Consider the following 16,640-nt stretch of genomic DNA (forward strand, 5'->3'; position numbering starts at 1 on the left):
AGAATATAACTACTCTAGTAATGAAACTGCAGAGGAACAGTAAGATGTCAGCAGTGACCAGATTTTACGAGTGATGTTGTACTGTAGATGGTGATGCAGATCATCCTCGGGGACGGGACTATTTGGCCACATTGCATTACAGCAGGGGTGGGGAACCTCCGGCCCCCGGGCCGCATCCGGCCCCTGAGACCTCCCGATGCGGCCCGCGGCCCGCAGCTCCCCTGTGATGCGCGCCGCTCTGGAGGAGGAAGGAGCCGGCATACACAGCATCCTCCGGTGTCTGTGACAGCTGCCGGACACAGGAGAATGCTGTCTGTGCCGGCTTCTTCCCCAGCAGAGCGGCGCGTGTCTTCAGTCTCCTGTGGGCCGAGCGCGATGACGTCATTTCATCGCGCGCCGCCTGCAGGAGAAGACCGGCACAGAGGACCTGGGACAGAAGAGGACATGGGCAGCGTGGGAGCGGAGGTAAGGTGAGTGGGATGTTTATTTTTTTTATTTGGGGGTTAACTAGGCCACCAGGGACATGCCTGATGGGGGTTAACTAGGCCACCAGGGACATGCCTGATGGGGGTTAACTAGGCCACCAGGGACATGCCTGATGGGGGTTAACTAGGCCACCAGGGACATGCCTGATGGGGGTTAACTAGGCCACCTGGGACATGACTGATGGGGGTTAACTAGGCTACCAGGGACATGCCTGATGGGGGTTAACTAGGCTACCAGGGACATGACTGATGGGGGTTAACTAGGCCTACCAGAGGCATCACTGGGGGGGTTAACTAGGCTACCAGGGACATGACTTGGGGGTTAACTAGACTATAAGGGGCATCACTGGGGGGGTTAACTACAATAGCAGGGGAACTAGGGGAACAATACTTTGCCTTGCCCCATGTGCTGCAAACCCACGCTACTAACTGCTGCACACGGTATGCGGCCCTCGAATGATTTTATTAATGCCCGACTGGCCCTCGACATGGAAAAGGTTCCCCACCCCTGCATTACAGGATGTACAGAACACACTATACAGTGGTAAAACAGTCCATGATGCTGCAGAACATCGCATTATTCCGGACGGATCGCCACCTGCAATTATTTTGATTATTTTAATGACCTTGTAAAACTGAGTAAACTTACAGCGGATCCGAGAGTAGAAATGTCACATGACTCAAAGGTTACGCAACGCCAGATAAAGAACAACGATGACTCCATTGTTAGGTCACAGGTAGCGCAGATAATAACATAGTAATGTCTAATAAAATGTAACCATCATAATTGCCTTATGTAGGGGTTGTCATATTACTCCTACTTCCAAATATAAAGGGGTCATCCTAAGATTAAAAGTCACAATCGTTTGGTGGGGGTCCAACTGCTCGGGCCTACCCTGATCGCCACAAGAACATAGGTCAATTGTCCTCAGAGTGATTGGGCCGGCAGCACTCATGTTCGGCTACTGATCCATTTGCTTTTTATAGGATCTCAAAAAATTCTGTGTTCGGAAGTCCATAGACAGTGAATGGAATGGTGGCCGAGCATGCACATTCATTTAAAGGGGTACTCTGGTGAAAAAAAGGTCTTTCAGTATTTATTAGCTGCTGTATGTCCTGCAGGAAGTGGTGTATTCTTTCCAGTCTGACACAGTGCTCTCTGCTGCCACCTTTGTCCATGTCAGGAATGGCCCAGAGAATTAGAAAATCCCCATAGAAATCCTCTCCTGCTCTGGGCAGTTCCTGAGATGGACACAGGTGGCAGCAGAGAGAACTGTGTCAGACTAGAAAGAATACACCACTTCCTGCAGGACATACAGCGACTGATAAGTACTGGAAGACTTGAGATTTTTTAATATAACCATATAACTTTCTGACACCAGTTGATTTGGGAAAAAAAAAAATCTTTTTGCAGGAGTACCCATTTAAGAGAGAATTGCCCTCTGTTCTCGCAATTGTTGGTGGTTCCAGTAACTGGACCCCCACCAAAAAGTTGTTTTTCCTCTATCTTTTGAATTGGAGTGGGCTGCAATACCACACACAACCTGTGGACAAGGATGGCGCTGTTTTTTTGGAGGAAAAAAGCAGCCATATTTTTTAATCTTGTGACTGACTGGTTGCATGGAAGACAAAATATCTACTTGATTTCCTTACAGCCCCCGCTGTCCATAGATTCGCATTTACCACTTCATAACCCGACACCAAAGAGAAGAGCAGCCGGACACCACTACACTATTAGTAACCACAATTGGAGTTTGCAAGAACAAATAGATCCGATAAAAGTGACTTATCCTACTATAATGAGGTGATGCTGGATATGTATATGTACATTATATAAGAAGCCGTAACATATGGAGATGTCAGACATGACTAGGCAGCAGCACATTGTTATCAAAGCCGGAGTGTGACGGGAATGATGTGTTCTTGTAGACAGGTGTGACACGGACGGCTTCTAATTCTCCATCTGCTAATGGCCATATGATTACAGCATCGCTGCCTCCTACATAATAACAGGAAACATAGCTCTACAGAGGATACTGAGGTATAATGCCGCCATAGTGTTCCTGTACCTTAGGTTCTCATTTATGTAACCAGTTCAGTGCCAGTGCTCTGAACCGATAATCGACCCGTGTAATAGAAAGCAGATTGTTGCAGTCGTTTGAAAGACAGCAGCGATCTGCTACCATCGCTCCACGGAATAGGAGCTGTGGCAGCAGACCGCCACTATCCTCTATGGGCTGCCCACACGATTTAGTGATCACCTGGGCAGCCTCCCCGCTGCCCCCCCCTGTACTCACCCGCTCTCTGCCAGCGCGGGTAATAGTGCCAGCATCGAGCAGGGAACAAGGAGCAAACAAGCGACTTTATACATTATCATTGATCTAATACTAATGGCCTATCCTGAGTGTAGGCCTTTATCTTTTAAGCCCTTTTAACTCCTTAAATATAGTAATTCTCTCATCATGAACCCCCTTAAAGGGGTTTTCTTGGGTAAAATTATTGATGGCGTATCCTCAGGACACTCAGTGCCCCCGCTAAAAATGAATGTACAGGAGACAGATGACTCTGTTTTGTACATTGTGGTAGTGGAGGAACCGGGTTACAGAAGAGCAGCCCCCACCCACTTGAATCTGTCAGTATCTTTATGCCGTCCTATCTCAGGGTAGCATAATCTAGTGACAGAGCTGAACAGAATGATGTATCACTTATATTGTTCTGTGCAGCTGATCCAGAGATATTCTCCTGAAAAACATGGGCAATAAGTAATCCTCTCCATTATGTGCATGAGCTCAGTAGTCCAGGATATTCATGAGAAGCCGAAAACTCCGTCCACCAGCTGCTGATTGGCAGTTATCTATCCATGCTGTGTATAGGCAGTCAACTGTCAGTCAGCAACTGGAGGGCGGGGGGAGGGGTGTGGCAAGAATCCTATTCTCCTGCATATTAGAAGAATGGCTAAACATAATGATATGAGTTATACACCGTTCTATTCAGCATTTCTGTCACTAGTTTATGCTGCCCTCATTTAAGGCGTAATAAACCTAGAAACAGATTCCCTTTAATGGTGCAAGATACTACAGTGTTACCCCATTCACTTGGATTTAGTTATCGCACCATCAGAACCACAATTTATATAACCGAGGCTTTTACCGACTGTACATTGATTCCTTCTGGCACTGTGACCGGATTGAACGGCTCATCAACCCTGAAAAGTTGCTTTAATACAAAAGAAAAGTCCCCAAAACATATACTGTAGATACCAAGGATATTAATTTACTTCTCTAGGCAATGTTGCCTAGCAACCACTTGACTTCCTGTCTGGGTGACCACCCCTTGAGTTCATCTAGTTATCGGTTATAAAACGGTTACAGGAAAGTATGTCTCTATTATTTAGGTCCCTCCCACTCTGACATCAGAAAGTTAAACAAATCGTGTAGCATCAGGATAGAAAATAATCAGGGTAAGAGAAAAAGGCCCATAGACTACTAACACTAAGTATTATGTGAATGACCTGCCATGTAACATTATTTTTATTTCTCCAATGCAGGTTTATTTAACTTTATACATATTCTTGTTTAAAAATAGACTAATGTTTTGTGTCTGCAGCTCCTAAGCAGACCTATGTGTCTCCATGGTTCCAGACTACAAACAAAACTGTGTAGTCTGGAGCTGCCGTGATATGTTTATCCTTTCCATGTTGCTCTTTTTCTGCTATCTGTGGGTTACTAGGTAGAGAGTAGGAGGGGGATAATACATGACCAAGATCAGACTACATGCAGGGTTTGTTTGTAGTCTGTAACCATGGTAACTATACTCTTTTGCTTATGTGTGCAAAAAAATTTATACAGGACTCTATGCTGTAGATAAACCGCAAAGGAAGCGGGTGAAAAATGGCCTAAAAGCTGTGGTAAGGGTGCCAAGGGAGAAATACAGATGAGGCCCTTTTGTCCTGGATGGTAAAACCAAATCCAAACACTATTATTTGGAGGGATTTTGATGTTTATGGACCATGTTTCTTCTATAAATGCCACTGCATGTGTCTCATATTTTCAGACGTGTACTTGGACAATACCGCGGGGTGTACCAAGTTTTCTTGGACCATACCACTTGACAGTACTTCAATTTGGGCAGACGTTCAGCTTTGCTTATTGTAACTGTGTTGGGATACACTGCAGGGTAAGGCAGCCATGGTCGAACAGTCTATGGGGCAGTTTCCCCTTCGAAGTCCATGTGTCGGTATCAGGGTCGTAGCAGTCAAAGGAATCAGAGTCCTCAATGGTGTTGTCCACAGTCAGACACCGTCCACCCGTTACGTAGATTTTATTCTGTATGACGGTGGCTCCGTGGTGCATTCTTCTGTCCTTCATGTCGGCACATTTGGCAAATGTATTTTGTGTCATATCATAGGCTATTATTCTTCTGGTGTAACCTGGAACCCAAAAAACAGGGTTATATAGATAAGAACATCCATATCGTTAATGCACAAGCCGTAACACAGTCATATACAATGGTATACCCCCATTTTAATTGAACAGGGGCACCTAGGTCGTAACCCGTGGGGGTCCCAGCAGTTGAACCCCCATTGAGCAGATACTTACAGCCTATCCTGTAGATGGGTAATAAGACACCTTTGAAAAGCATTTTCTCTTCTACTCCATAGGTCTTTATTAAACATTTTGCTTAGTTTCTCTTTTACAGCCTCTGCAGCTTGCTGTATGAGCTCTATTGTCTTTTTTGTACACAGCCTACATAATTCTCCTCTGTAGATTGCCTTGAATCTGTCCCCCTCCCCCAGCCTACAGCTTTTGTTAGCCATCCTCCAGTAGCAGCTAAATAGTAGAAGATGTTTAATAAAGAGCAATTAGAAACTTGCTTTTACTTCTATTCAGGAAACAAATAAACAGTAAAAAAAAATGCTTTAAACAGCGCTGGTGGAAAAATTCCATCTCCAAAATTCAAACGTGTCGCAGCAGGATTCTGACGTATCATCAGCAAAGAATAAAAGCTACACTTTAAAGGGGTTTTGTTTACCATTTTTTTCCCTTTCATATCAATTGGTGCCAAAGATTTTTAAATTACTTCTATTAAAAAATTTCCAGTCTTCCAGTACTTATCAGCTACTGTATGCCCTGTAGGAAGTGGTGTATTCTTTCCAGTCTGACACAGTGCTCTCTGCTGCCACCTCTGTCCACGTCAGGAACTGTCCAGAGCAGTAGCAAATCCCCATAGAAAACCTCTCCTGCTCTTCAGACTTCAGAGAATACACCACTTCCTGCAGGACATACAGCAGCTGATAAGTACCGGAAGACCTAAGATTTTTTAATAGAAGTAAATTACAAATCTATGGCACTTTCTGTCACCTGTTGATTTGAAAGAAATATATGTATATATTTTTGTGAACTATGCCTTTAACATTGAGTGTGCTGATAGTTGGCCTTAAGGACTCACCTCCGATTATTATAATCTTCTCCCCAACAACAACTGCAGGGGCGCAGACATTTTTTACCATTCTGGTCTCCATCCTGAACCACATATTTCGAAAAACATGATAAACCTATAACAGAAGAAGAATTTTTTTTAGTTATTTGTTCATATTTAAAGAGTCTTATAGTGTCTATAGTTGTGTCCATCATTTATGCAGAGGAAGCTTTAGACCCTATATCTGGTCACTATTTGCTTTACTCTTTGGCTGTTTTTGCTATTTATTACTGTGGAGTCCTGTCTGTCAGTTGCTCCCGGCCAATCAGCATTGCTGAGAACACTTTGGTCGATGCTAATTGGCTGAGAGCAGATGATTTACAGACAGAAGCTCCGCCCATTTTGAGGCTAGGCACAGTATAAAGCTCCATATACTCTATTCCTGGAGCTGTAGCATTAGGGTTCTTAGCTCAGATCTGTACAGGTTCGCCAATTGTACTCCAAGAAAAAGTCAGAACTATCTGGAAGAGAATGTGTTTTTTATAACTCTCTCCAGGTTGCCATAAAGAGTTAGGAGAGTGAAAATCTTGGAGGAAAACAATAGTTATTTATTTACTAGACTCCTTTATTGCCCAAGAAGGATCCAAGGACACACATGCATATTGTTCTAATACTATACTGCTCTAGGCACAACACCCACATGAGACATTAGATGAGAATACCACAAAGTGCGAAATATTCTGCCTGCCCCATTCACACATGGTTATAACTTACATCGATCTTTGTATTCATGCATACATCTTACCTTACTCATAGATCTCCCTGCTATAAATAGTTGGTATGACCAGATTCAGTTCCTTCCTGTGACCTATAGGTGTCAGTCTTAGGGCCTAATCTAAACCATAATCGTTCGATTGAAATGCAGTTAACGATTAACGACTGAACGAGAAATCGTTGATCATTTTATAAGACCTGGACCTATTTTTATTGTTGTTCTTTCGCAAAACGTTCGCAATTCGTTCGCATTGAATAAGAAGTCGTTCGGTCGTTAGCAGTAGATACGAACGCAATAGCGAAGAAATAGCGAAGAACAAACGATCGCAAATACGATCATAAGTAACGATTATCGTTCCATGAAAATGAGTGAACATTTTAAGGTCTTTCGCAATAGCGGTCGTTTGAGATCATTAACGATTATGCAAACGATATTCGTCCGGTGGAATAGGGCCCTTAGTATTTCATCTATAGGGAGGGGAAGCCACAGCCCAACAGTCTGGCAGCGACTTATCTTTTCAAAAACAAAAGGGTCAGATGGTAAAAATCCAACATGCACCACCTGGGAGGCCACCATGCTCCTTAGAGAGTCTACCATACCTACCAAAGGTAGTGGGTTCAGCAGACTTTAGTCTTAGGTATATGGCCACCTTAAGAGTGATATGTGGCTACAATATGGCACCTATACAGGTCTATGGGGCCAGGCCGAACTATTGAGCTGGACTCTTTAAAGGGGAAGTGATGGCATATGGCTAGGGTGATCAGTAGGGCCTCAACCTTGTTTTTCTTCCCGTACGGCACCACTGTCTGGCTGTAAAGAGAATCATAAACAGCCTCATTCCCTTGACCGGAGCATAGTGGGCGACCATCAAGGCTACTATGTGCATGGAAAAACTGTGATAGGGCCACAGCACTCCACCTCTTAGGTCGTTATTACACGGGCCGATGGGGGCCCGATAATAACTGTAAACGAGCACCAATCTGCTAGATCGGTGCTGGTTTACTGGGCCTATTCCACAGCCCAATTATTGTTTAACAAGGGCTGCATGGACATCGTTACCAATGTCCTTGCAGCCCTTGCTTAAACTTAATACATTACCAATCCAGGCTGCAGGGCTCCTCTTGCGGTCTTCTTCTCCCCAGGTATCGCGCACTCCAGCTTCAGAGCGTCCTGAAGCTGGCAGGCCGCTTAGCCAATCACTGGCCGTGGCGGTCCTGGCCAGTGATTGGCTGAGCGGCCTGTCAGCTCAGACAGGACGCTCTGAAGCTGGTGCGTGCAGGACCCGGGGAGAAAAAGACCGCAAGAGCAGCCCTGCAGCCTGGATAGGTAATGTAAATCGTCAGTCGCGTAGTGATGCGCGGTCGGTGTCTGACAATTATAGGTTCAAACCTATATCGACGATCAGCCGATGATCGTTGTCATTGGCTGATCGTTGTATTTATTCCACGGAGCGATAATTCGCCGTTTCGGAATAGGATTGATGGGCATCCCAGAGGTTAGACACCCAATGATCATAAAGTCATAATATTGTATCCTACTGATATACCATAATTTTGAGCTGGTAATAACCCTTAGTCTATGTAGTCTATGTACACTTAGTCTATGTACACTTACCACTTTGATTCAAAGTTTTCAGTGTAGATTACAAAAATCCTACTGTTTTATGTTTACAGGTTCTATACAGACCTACGTGTCTCCATGGTAACAGACTACAAACTTTCCCTGTGTAGTCTAATCCTACAGTTATTTTCCTCTACTGTCTCCTTATATACTGTACATTCAGTACAGGACATATTAAAGAGAGTCTGTCTACAAGATTGCACTACAAAGAGTTTGTTTGTAGTCTCTTACCATGGAAACACGTAGGTCTGTAGAATATTTTTTAATCAAGACCTGTTGCTGAGTAACTTTTTTTTCAATTTAGTTGCATAGTATTAAGAAAATAAGCTTGGTTGTGAAGGTGCACTTAGTTAAGACTAAATGGCTAGTCGGGCATCTTTTTGCTTCCAACATACAGTATACTGCGCATCTTCAGCTGACTATACACATGAGAAATGCTTGCATATTCCCATGTGCTTGTGTTTTGAATGGAGAAATCTGGTGGCAGTTTATCTCCCCAAAAACAAAGAACTGGACAGCTGAAATCCAACATGTCTGATCCTTCTCCTCTCCAACATGTGCCATTGGGGAAGAGTCAAGAGGCCACCATAGACGATAGAAGGTCAGATGGCTCTGCCAAATCAGTCAGGCCCGACCTACACATCTCTAATGTGCATAGCCAATTTGAAGATGGATAAAAAGCCACTGGTGTAAAAAAAAAGTGGAGTAGTAGCCCATAGTAACCTATCAAGTTGCTGCTTTTTTTCCTCAAAGATCCTCTGTTCTCAGTTACTTAGGGTTATTGCTCTACTATTCCTATCCACCAGTTCTGAGAAATCTTCCATAAAGACTCTATGACTTCTACAAATGACGTGTTTAGATCTGGGCTGACCTGTATGAGTCGGACTGGATTCTGCATCACATCCTCTCCACCAAAGAGGTATATCCTTTCTCCTTTGGCAGCAATTGCTGGGTGAAGAACAGCTGTTGGCATACTAGCCATTGTCTCCCAACAGTTATAAATGCTATCGAACCTCTCCACCGAGTTTAGGATTTGTTGTTTAGCTCCAATTCCTCCCATCGAGAAGATATAGTTTTTGTACCCGATACTCCTGTGAGAGTATCTCGGAACCAGCATGGGTTCTCCTTTGCGCCACTGATTTAATTTGAGGGATAGAACATAAACACTTGAGGTGACTGTGTTTTCTTTGTTGCCAATGGTTAGCCCACCTAGAACATACACATTGCCATGCAACCCGACGGAAGAAGCCTTGTGTAGACGTGTTGGGAGCTTGGCAAGCCTCAACCATTGACTGGTCTTCTCATTATACAACAAGACATCTCTGGTGGTCTGCTGGTTGTCTTTCCGACCGCCTACAGTAATGAGAAATTCTTGGTGAGAAAATCGACGTGGGACATGACACATTGGTTTAATATCGGGGGAGATGGTTGTGTTATGAGCAAACAATACTCTACAGGCTGATTCTAACATTCTCCTGCAAGACACCGAAGATTGAATAAGAGGATCATTGGCGATGAAATGGAAAAGGAAAGTCGGATGGACATACTGGAGTCTGACTTTTCTAAATAGTTCTTGTATATGGCACCTTCGACCACGTTCATCGTGTCTTATCCAGGTCATTAGAGCCTCAAACACTTGTTCCTCTTCACCACAAAGGTCGTCATCTCCTATGTAGTCCAACAGTTCTGAGACACCGAGATCCTTCAAGTCTTCGGAAATGGACACGTCTTTGAAATACTGCAAAGCCATTTGTCTAGCCTTATCCTTCAGATTCTTACAGCTAAAGAAGTCAGATAGCCGGATCATACTCAAACAATTTTGAGGATTCATTTGGTCCAGAAGGAATTTTGAGCAAGCTCCCAATAGTTTTTGGTATTGTAATAATGAAGCACCTTGAATGAGACTAAAGACGTTGTCCAATGTTATGAGGATCTCCCCAGTGTAGACGTAGACAATAATCCGGTGAAGGGTGTCTGAGTCAACGCCCATCAAAGAAACCTTGTCCTGACGGCTCTCCTTAAAATTGTTGCAGAACATCGCCTTGAAGTATGGACTACTGGAGGCCAAGACGTTCCTATGACAAGGGAATTCATGGTGATCGGTACATATGGTAACGTCAGTAAGTAATCTGGACTCTCTCAACTTGTTAAGTTGCCTCAATAAGTCACTGGAGAAGTCTTCATCGTGGAAGAGTAAGACTTCACTGCTTTTGCCATCCATGGTGACCCAATTAGAAACTCAGTAACTTGTATACGAGAGACACCAGGTCAAAGCCATCCTAGGGTATACGTCCTGTTATCTTCTTCCAGCCTATAAAAAAGGAGAATTATGAGTCTCTATTCATCATAAGCCACAGTTTCTGGTTGACTATCTTAGAATAAGCCCGTAGCAGTCATAAAAAGACCTCACAAAGTCAACTCATATGTGAGTTTACGGGAAATGATCCACTTTCTCAAGTTTCGTTACATGTTATGGCTAGGGTCTGGATGTTTCTTTTTCACTTGACTTCATAAGTACTGTAAAAGTTTTGTAAGGCAAATAAAAGTTATGTGATTTTTGGAATTTTAGTTGTGGCTTAAGTTGCGTTTTCATCACCCACTTCACAATCGGGAATCTACGAGGGGAGCAAATATCTGCATAAAGAATTTTTTTTTCACAGTCTCAAGTTTGTATGAAGGTCACCCCCTGAACTCCGTATTGTTACTGTAATAAAAATAAGTTTGTGGAAAAATACTGTACAGATTCATTTTGTAAAGTAGATTCATAGTAATTAGACTTCCTTTTGTCTGATACAGAATTCCATTTTACTTATATAGATATAAATGACAAAAATCTAGCTTCTTATAGTCACCACTAGGGGGGGATTAGGAGTTTACTGTGTACAGAGTATAAATAGAAGACTAGTAGCCAGATTCTTTCCCTCCCATTGTTGATTGCTTCTTGTCTCAGTTACCGACCACCACTTTACCACTCCAAAAGCTGCAGTCAGCCAGATCACTGCTTTTAGAGCAGAGTGGTGGTCTGTAAACTAGACAATGAGCTGTCAACAATGGGAGGTAAAGAGCAGCATATAAGGAGGGGGAGGCAAGTATCCCAAATGAAAGTATTTACCTTGATGAATCCTACAAGTATAACTATATTAGTTGAGATGGGAAAACCCCCTTTAAAATGGTATTCCGCTCAAACATAACTTTTGATATGTTACTGCCAATGGTGAGACTAACAATTCCTTCAATACTAGTTATTATCTATTCAGTCTCCTTCCCCCAGTTCTGAGCTGCTGCTTTCTGCTGAAGACACAAATCAGTTTGTCAGCCTTTCTCCCCCTCCTACCCCCTCCCTTCTAAGACGGCTGGTGTACACAAGTCCCTGGCAGGCTGTATGTGAAATATGTGCTTCCTTGTAATGCTGGGAGGGTTATTCACAGTGAGTTTATAGAAACATAGAAACATAGAAGATTGTCGGCAGAAAAAGACCACTGGGTCCATCTAGTCCGCCCTTTTAGTATTTTCTTTCTTATTATCTTAGGATAGATATATGTATATCCCAGGCGTGTTTAAATTCTGTTATTGTAGATTTACCAACCACCTCTGCTGGAAGTTTGTTCCAGGTATCTACTACTCTTTCAGTAAAATAATATTTTCTTACATTGCTTCTGATCTTTCCCCCAACTAACCTCTCACTGTGTCCTCTTGTTCTTGAGCTCAGTTTTTTACTAAAAACACTCCCCTCTTGAACCCTATTTAGTCTCTTAACATACTTAAAGGTTTCCATCATGTCCCCCCTTTCCCGTCTTTCCTCCAGACTATACAGATTCAAATCTTTAAGTCTTTCCTGATATGGTTTATGCCTCACACCCTCCACCATTTTTGTAGCCCGTCTTTGGACTCCTTCTATTTTATCAATGTCCTTTTTTAGGTGAGGTCTCCAGAACTGGACACAGTATTCCAGATGTGGCCTCACCAGAGCTCTATACAGCGGGATCACAATCTCCCTCTTCCTACTGGTTATACCTCTAGCTATACACCCCAGCATACGATTTGCTTTCCCCACCGCCTGGTTGCACTGGTGACTCATTTTAAGGTTGTCAGAAATCATTACCCCTAAATCCTTCTCTTCTGAAGTCTTTTCTAACACAGTACTGCTGATGTGATACTCGGATAGAGGATTCCTCCTCCCCAAGTGCATTATTTTACATTTGGAAACGTTGAGCTTCAATTTCCACTGTTTGGACCACTTATCTAGCAAAGCTAAATCATTTTCCATATTACTGACACCTCCAGGAATATCCACCCTATTGCACATTTTTGTGTCGTCAGCAAACAGACAAACTTTACCTACCAACCCTTCTCCTTTGTCACTTACAAACATATTAAAAAGAATAGGACCCAGCAGCAACAAAACAAAAACACCTAACTAAAACCTAGTAGTAATGACCAAATTAACCTCAGTCAGCAACTTGACCTCAGATTAACCTCCTAGCATTACAAAGAAGGTACAATGTTGCAGATAAAGCCAACCAGGGACTTGTTTACATCAACCAGGGGCGGATTAACTTTACCATAGGCCCCGGGCTGTTCACCAAGCCTGGGCCCCCCCACCCCACTGTAACTATGGCAGTACTAGCCTGGCGTTCATAGTACAGGATAGATAATGTCATGATGTCCTGATTTGTGCAAAATTGCCATTAAAATAACTGTGATTTTTGCAAATCATGGCGGAAGTGTAGCCAGGAGACAGTACACCACTGAAAGTATAAGTCTTTTTGGGTGGTCATGGGCCCCCCAGGAGCTCAGGGCCCCGGGCTGACGCCCAAAACGCCCCTATTATAATCCACTACTGACATCAACTGTCTCTGAAGGGAAGGGAGAGGAGGGGGAGACAGAGAGAAAAGCTCACACACAGATTTTTGTGTCTTCAGCAGAAAGCAGCAGCTGAGAACTGTGGGGAGGAGACTGAATAGATAATTACATGTATGGAAGGAATTGTTAGTCTCACCATGGGCAGCAACATATCAAAAGTTATGTTTGAGCGGAATACCCCTTTAAGGAAAACTTTCTTTTATGGGAAATAAACAAAAACCATGAACCCAAAGTGACAAATGTTTGATGGATAGACATGCTTTTTTGAGGATCAAAGTCTCCTCTAACCATCTATAACTGCAGGAAACAATGATTACTTATTGCTGATAGATAGATTAGGAGATAGATAGATAGATAGATAGGAGATAGATAGATAGATAGATAGATAGATAGATAGATAGATAGATAGATAGGAGATAGATAGATAGGAGATAGATAGATAGATAGATAGATAGATAGATAGATAGATAGATAGATAGATAGGAGATAGATAGATAGATAGATAGATAGGAGATAGATAGATAGATAGATAGATAGATAGGAGATAACTAGGGAGATAGATGATAGGAGATAGATAGATAGATAGATAGATAGATAGATAGATAGATAATGATAGATAGATAGATAGATAGATAGATAGATAGATAGGAGATAGATAGATAGATGATAGATAGATAGATGATGATAGATAGATAGATAGATAGATAGATAGGAGATAGATAGATAGTAGATAGATAGATGATAAAAGATAGATAGATAGATAGATAGATAGATAGATAGATAGATAGATAGATAGATAATGATAGATAGATAATGATAGATAGATAGATAGATAGATAGATAGATAGGAGATAGATAGATAGATAGATAGATAGATGATGATAGATAGATAGATAGATGATGATAGATAGATAGATAGATAGATAGATAGATAGATAGATAGATAGATAGGAGATAGATAGATAGATAGATAGGAGATAGATAGATAGATAGATAGATAGATAGATAGATAGATAGATAGGAGATAGATAGGAGATAGATAGATAGATAGATAGATAGATAGATAGATAGATAGGAGATAGATAGGAGATAGATAGATAGATAGATAGGAGATAGATAGATAGATAGATAGGAGATAGATAGATAGATAGGAGATAGATAGATAGGAGATAGATAGATAGATAATAGCTAGATAGATGATAGATAGATAGATAGATAGATAGATAGATAGATAGATAGATAGATTTGCTAATAGTTCTTCCAGTCTGATATACTTACCTTCCCTTGCGGTCCCCTCATGCAAATATTGAGGATCCAGATGCCATTTTCTCGCCAGCACTGCAGTCTTGGTCTTTTAGGTTGTGATTTCTGACTTTGTTTACTGTGAGGACGGGTTGGGATTCTCTCTCGGCAGGCATGACAGATCTAATATTAGCCGGTGCTGGCCTCCCGGTGTAGTCCCATGTGACCTGGCGGGGGGACGTGTGGGGCTCTTACACAGCATGTCCCGGCCTTGTTTTTCCAGCTAATATTTATATATATAAAGCTTCTCCAGATAGAAGGGTTTAGCCGGCGCTATAGAAGCTTTTCCAGCTCCTTGTCCTACAGTAACTGCAATAGGAGACGGCTGTAAACAGAGCGGGATATTTATGGGGCTGTTTTCTTCTGTTTGGAGGGAAGGTTCACTTTTCAATGGTGAAGAAGTTTTGTTGTGGTTGAACTTAGAATTTTTATTTTTATAAAAGGGACATGACATATTTCAGGACATCACCTCACCTGTATGCCACTTGCAGGGTTGCACCAGTCACTTAGGGGGAGATTTATCAGACATGGTGTAAAGTGAAACTGGCTCAGTTGCCCCTAGCAACCAATCAGATTCCACCTTTCATTCCTCACAGACTCTTTGAAAAATGAAGGGTGGAATCTGATTAGTTGCTAGGGGCAACTGAGCCAGTTTCACTTTACACCATGTTTGATAAATCTCCCCCTTAGTATGTATTTTGCTCTGCACCTTCATAGGCTACACTGAGCACCTTTAATGGGTTATCCAGTACTGTACTGGAATAAAAAAAAAACACAGCTACATGTAGTGTCCCAGTCCCAGGTCTTGTCTGTCACCTGTCTAAAGATAACTCAGGTGTCGCACTCTGGGATGATGGGTGCATTTCCACACTATCACCACTTGGTGTCTCACTCTCCCTTGTATGTCCTATGCACAGCTTAAGGTCTAAGGGTTGACTTTGCCTTGTTCTGTTCTGGCCAATCTCTGGTGCAGGTACCACACACACCATCCTCCTATTACACATCCTCTTTCTTCTCTTTCTAGTATGCTCCCCACCGATAGGAGGTTAGACACAGTCACCCCTATTTAAGCTAGTTGGTTCCTGGCTTTAGTTAGTAGTGCAGTTGATGTGAGACAGAGACAGTTTTTCCAGAGCCTAAGAGTTATGGTGCACTGCTAATCCCAAAGGTGAGGTTACTGTCACCAGGGTTCAACCTTGCCTACACCTGGAATCCTTCTAAGACCCCGTTCACACTACGGAATCAGCGCTGAGATTCTGTGCGAAAAACCCCTGCGCGGATTCCTGCCTTCAATCTCTTGGAGCAGGAGGGCTTGCGCACCTCCGCTCTCTGCTCAAAGAATTGACTTGCCGATTCCGTAGTATGAACAGGGCCTTACAAGTTAGGACAATCTGTAAAGGCAAGGATTGATCCTCAGTGGAGCAAAGGGCTTAAGCCGAAGTATTCCACTGGTACCTGCTCAGCCTTCTCGGGAGGTGAGCTTCTCCCAGTAATTCAAGCCTGGGACTTGTGCAACCCAACCTGGCAGTCTCTGGACTCATTCGGCAAAAGGCGGTCTTCTTCTGTTCACTTCTCCTGTGACTACGAGAATTTCTTCCTCTTCAACAATAAGTCACGCTCTACACTTTCCCGACAGAGTACTGTACTAATTAATCATGGGCTTTGTTGCATTTAAACATGGCACTGCACTATAGCACTATGTGCTATGTCTGTGGACTTTTATTAGTAAATAAAATGCTGTTCCTGGTGCTCTTGGTTAAAGAAGGTATTACTAATACAGTCCTTGGTGCCCTAGGGTACAGTCCCTGGTGGTCTAGGATAGAGGAGTTATTACCAATACAATCCCTGGTGCTTTAGGTTGGAGGAGATATTACCAATACAATCCCTAATGCTTTAGGGTGGAGGAGGTATTACCAGTACAGTCCCTGGTGGTCTAGGGGAGAGGAGGTATTACCAATACAGTCCCTGGTGCTCTAGGGTAGAGAAGGATCCTTGTTGGTCCAGAAAAGGGGAGGAATTAATAGTATACTTCCTGGTGGTCTAGAGTAGAGGAATTATTAATAGCACAGTTAGTGGATATTTAGAAAAGGTGATCTAGGGTAGAGGAGGATTTAAATTGTATAGTCCCAGGGTGAGGAGGAATTCATTGTACAGTCCCCAGTGGTCTAGGGTAGAAG

The 16,640-nt window shown here is 42.8% G+C and overlaps 1 protein-coding gene across 1 annotated transcript; it reads right to left on the minus strand.

Moving 5' to 3' along the window:
* Nucleotides 1-3,477: 3,477 nt before the first annotated feature.
* On the minus strand, nucleotides 3,478-14,755 carry KLHL38 (kelch like family member 38). The gene is made up of 4 exons (XM_069959831.1): nucleotides 14,440-14,755; nucleotides 9,170-10,609; nucleotides 5,934-6,039; nucleotides 3,478-4,914 (listed from the first exon to the last, which is right to left on the minus strand). The coding sequence occupies exons 2-4, from the start codon at nucleotides 10,517-10,519 to the stop codon at nucleotides 4,631-4,633; spliced, it is 1,740 nt and encodes a 579-aa protein (XP_069815932.1). The 5' UTR covers nucleotides 10,520-10,609; nucleotides 14,440-14,755; the 3' UTR covers nucleotides 3,478-4,630.
* Between the last annotated feature and the right edge of the window lie 1,885 nt (nucleotides 14,756-16,640).

This window comes from Dendropsophus ebraccatus, chromosome 2, assembly GCF_027789765.1.
Source record: "Dendropsophus ebraccatus isolate aDenEbr1 chromosome 2, aDenEbr1.pat, whole genome shotgun sequence".
Classification (NCBI taxonomy): domain Eukaryota; kingdom Metazoa; phylum Chordata; class Amphibia; order Anura; family Hylidae; genus Dendropsophus; species Dendropsophus ebraccatus.

What these genes read in the sequence shown, in the direction of transcription:
- KLHL38 (XM_069959831.1), bottom strand. Translation starts at nt 10,519, where the DNA reads ATGGATGGCAAAAGCAGTGAAGTCTTACTCTTCCACGATGAAGACTTC. An exon ending in ATCCAGTCCGACTCATACAG is followed by an intron (nt 6,040 to 9,169) that starts GTCAGCCCAGAT and finishes CTTCTGTTATAG; the next exon opens with GTTTATCATGTTTTTCGAAA. An exon ending in GAAGATTATAATAATCGGAG is followed by an intron (nt 4,915 to 5,933) that starts GTGAGTCCTTAA and finishes TTTGGGTTCCAG; the next exon opens with GTTACACCAGAAGAATAATA.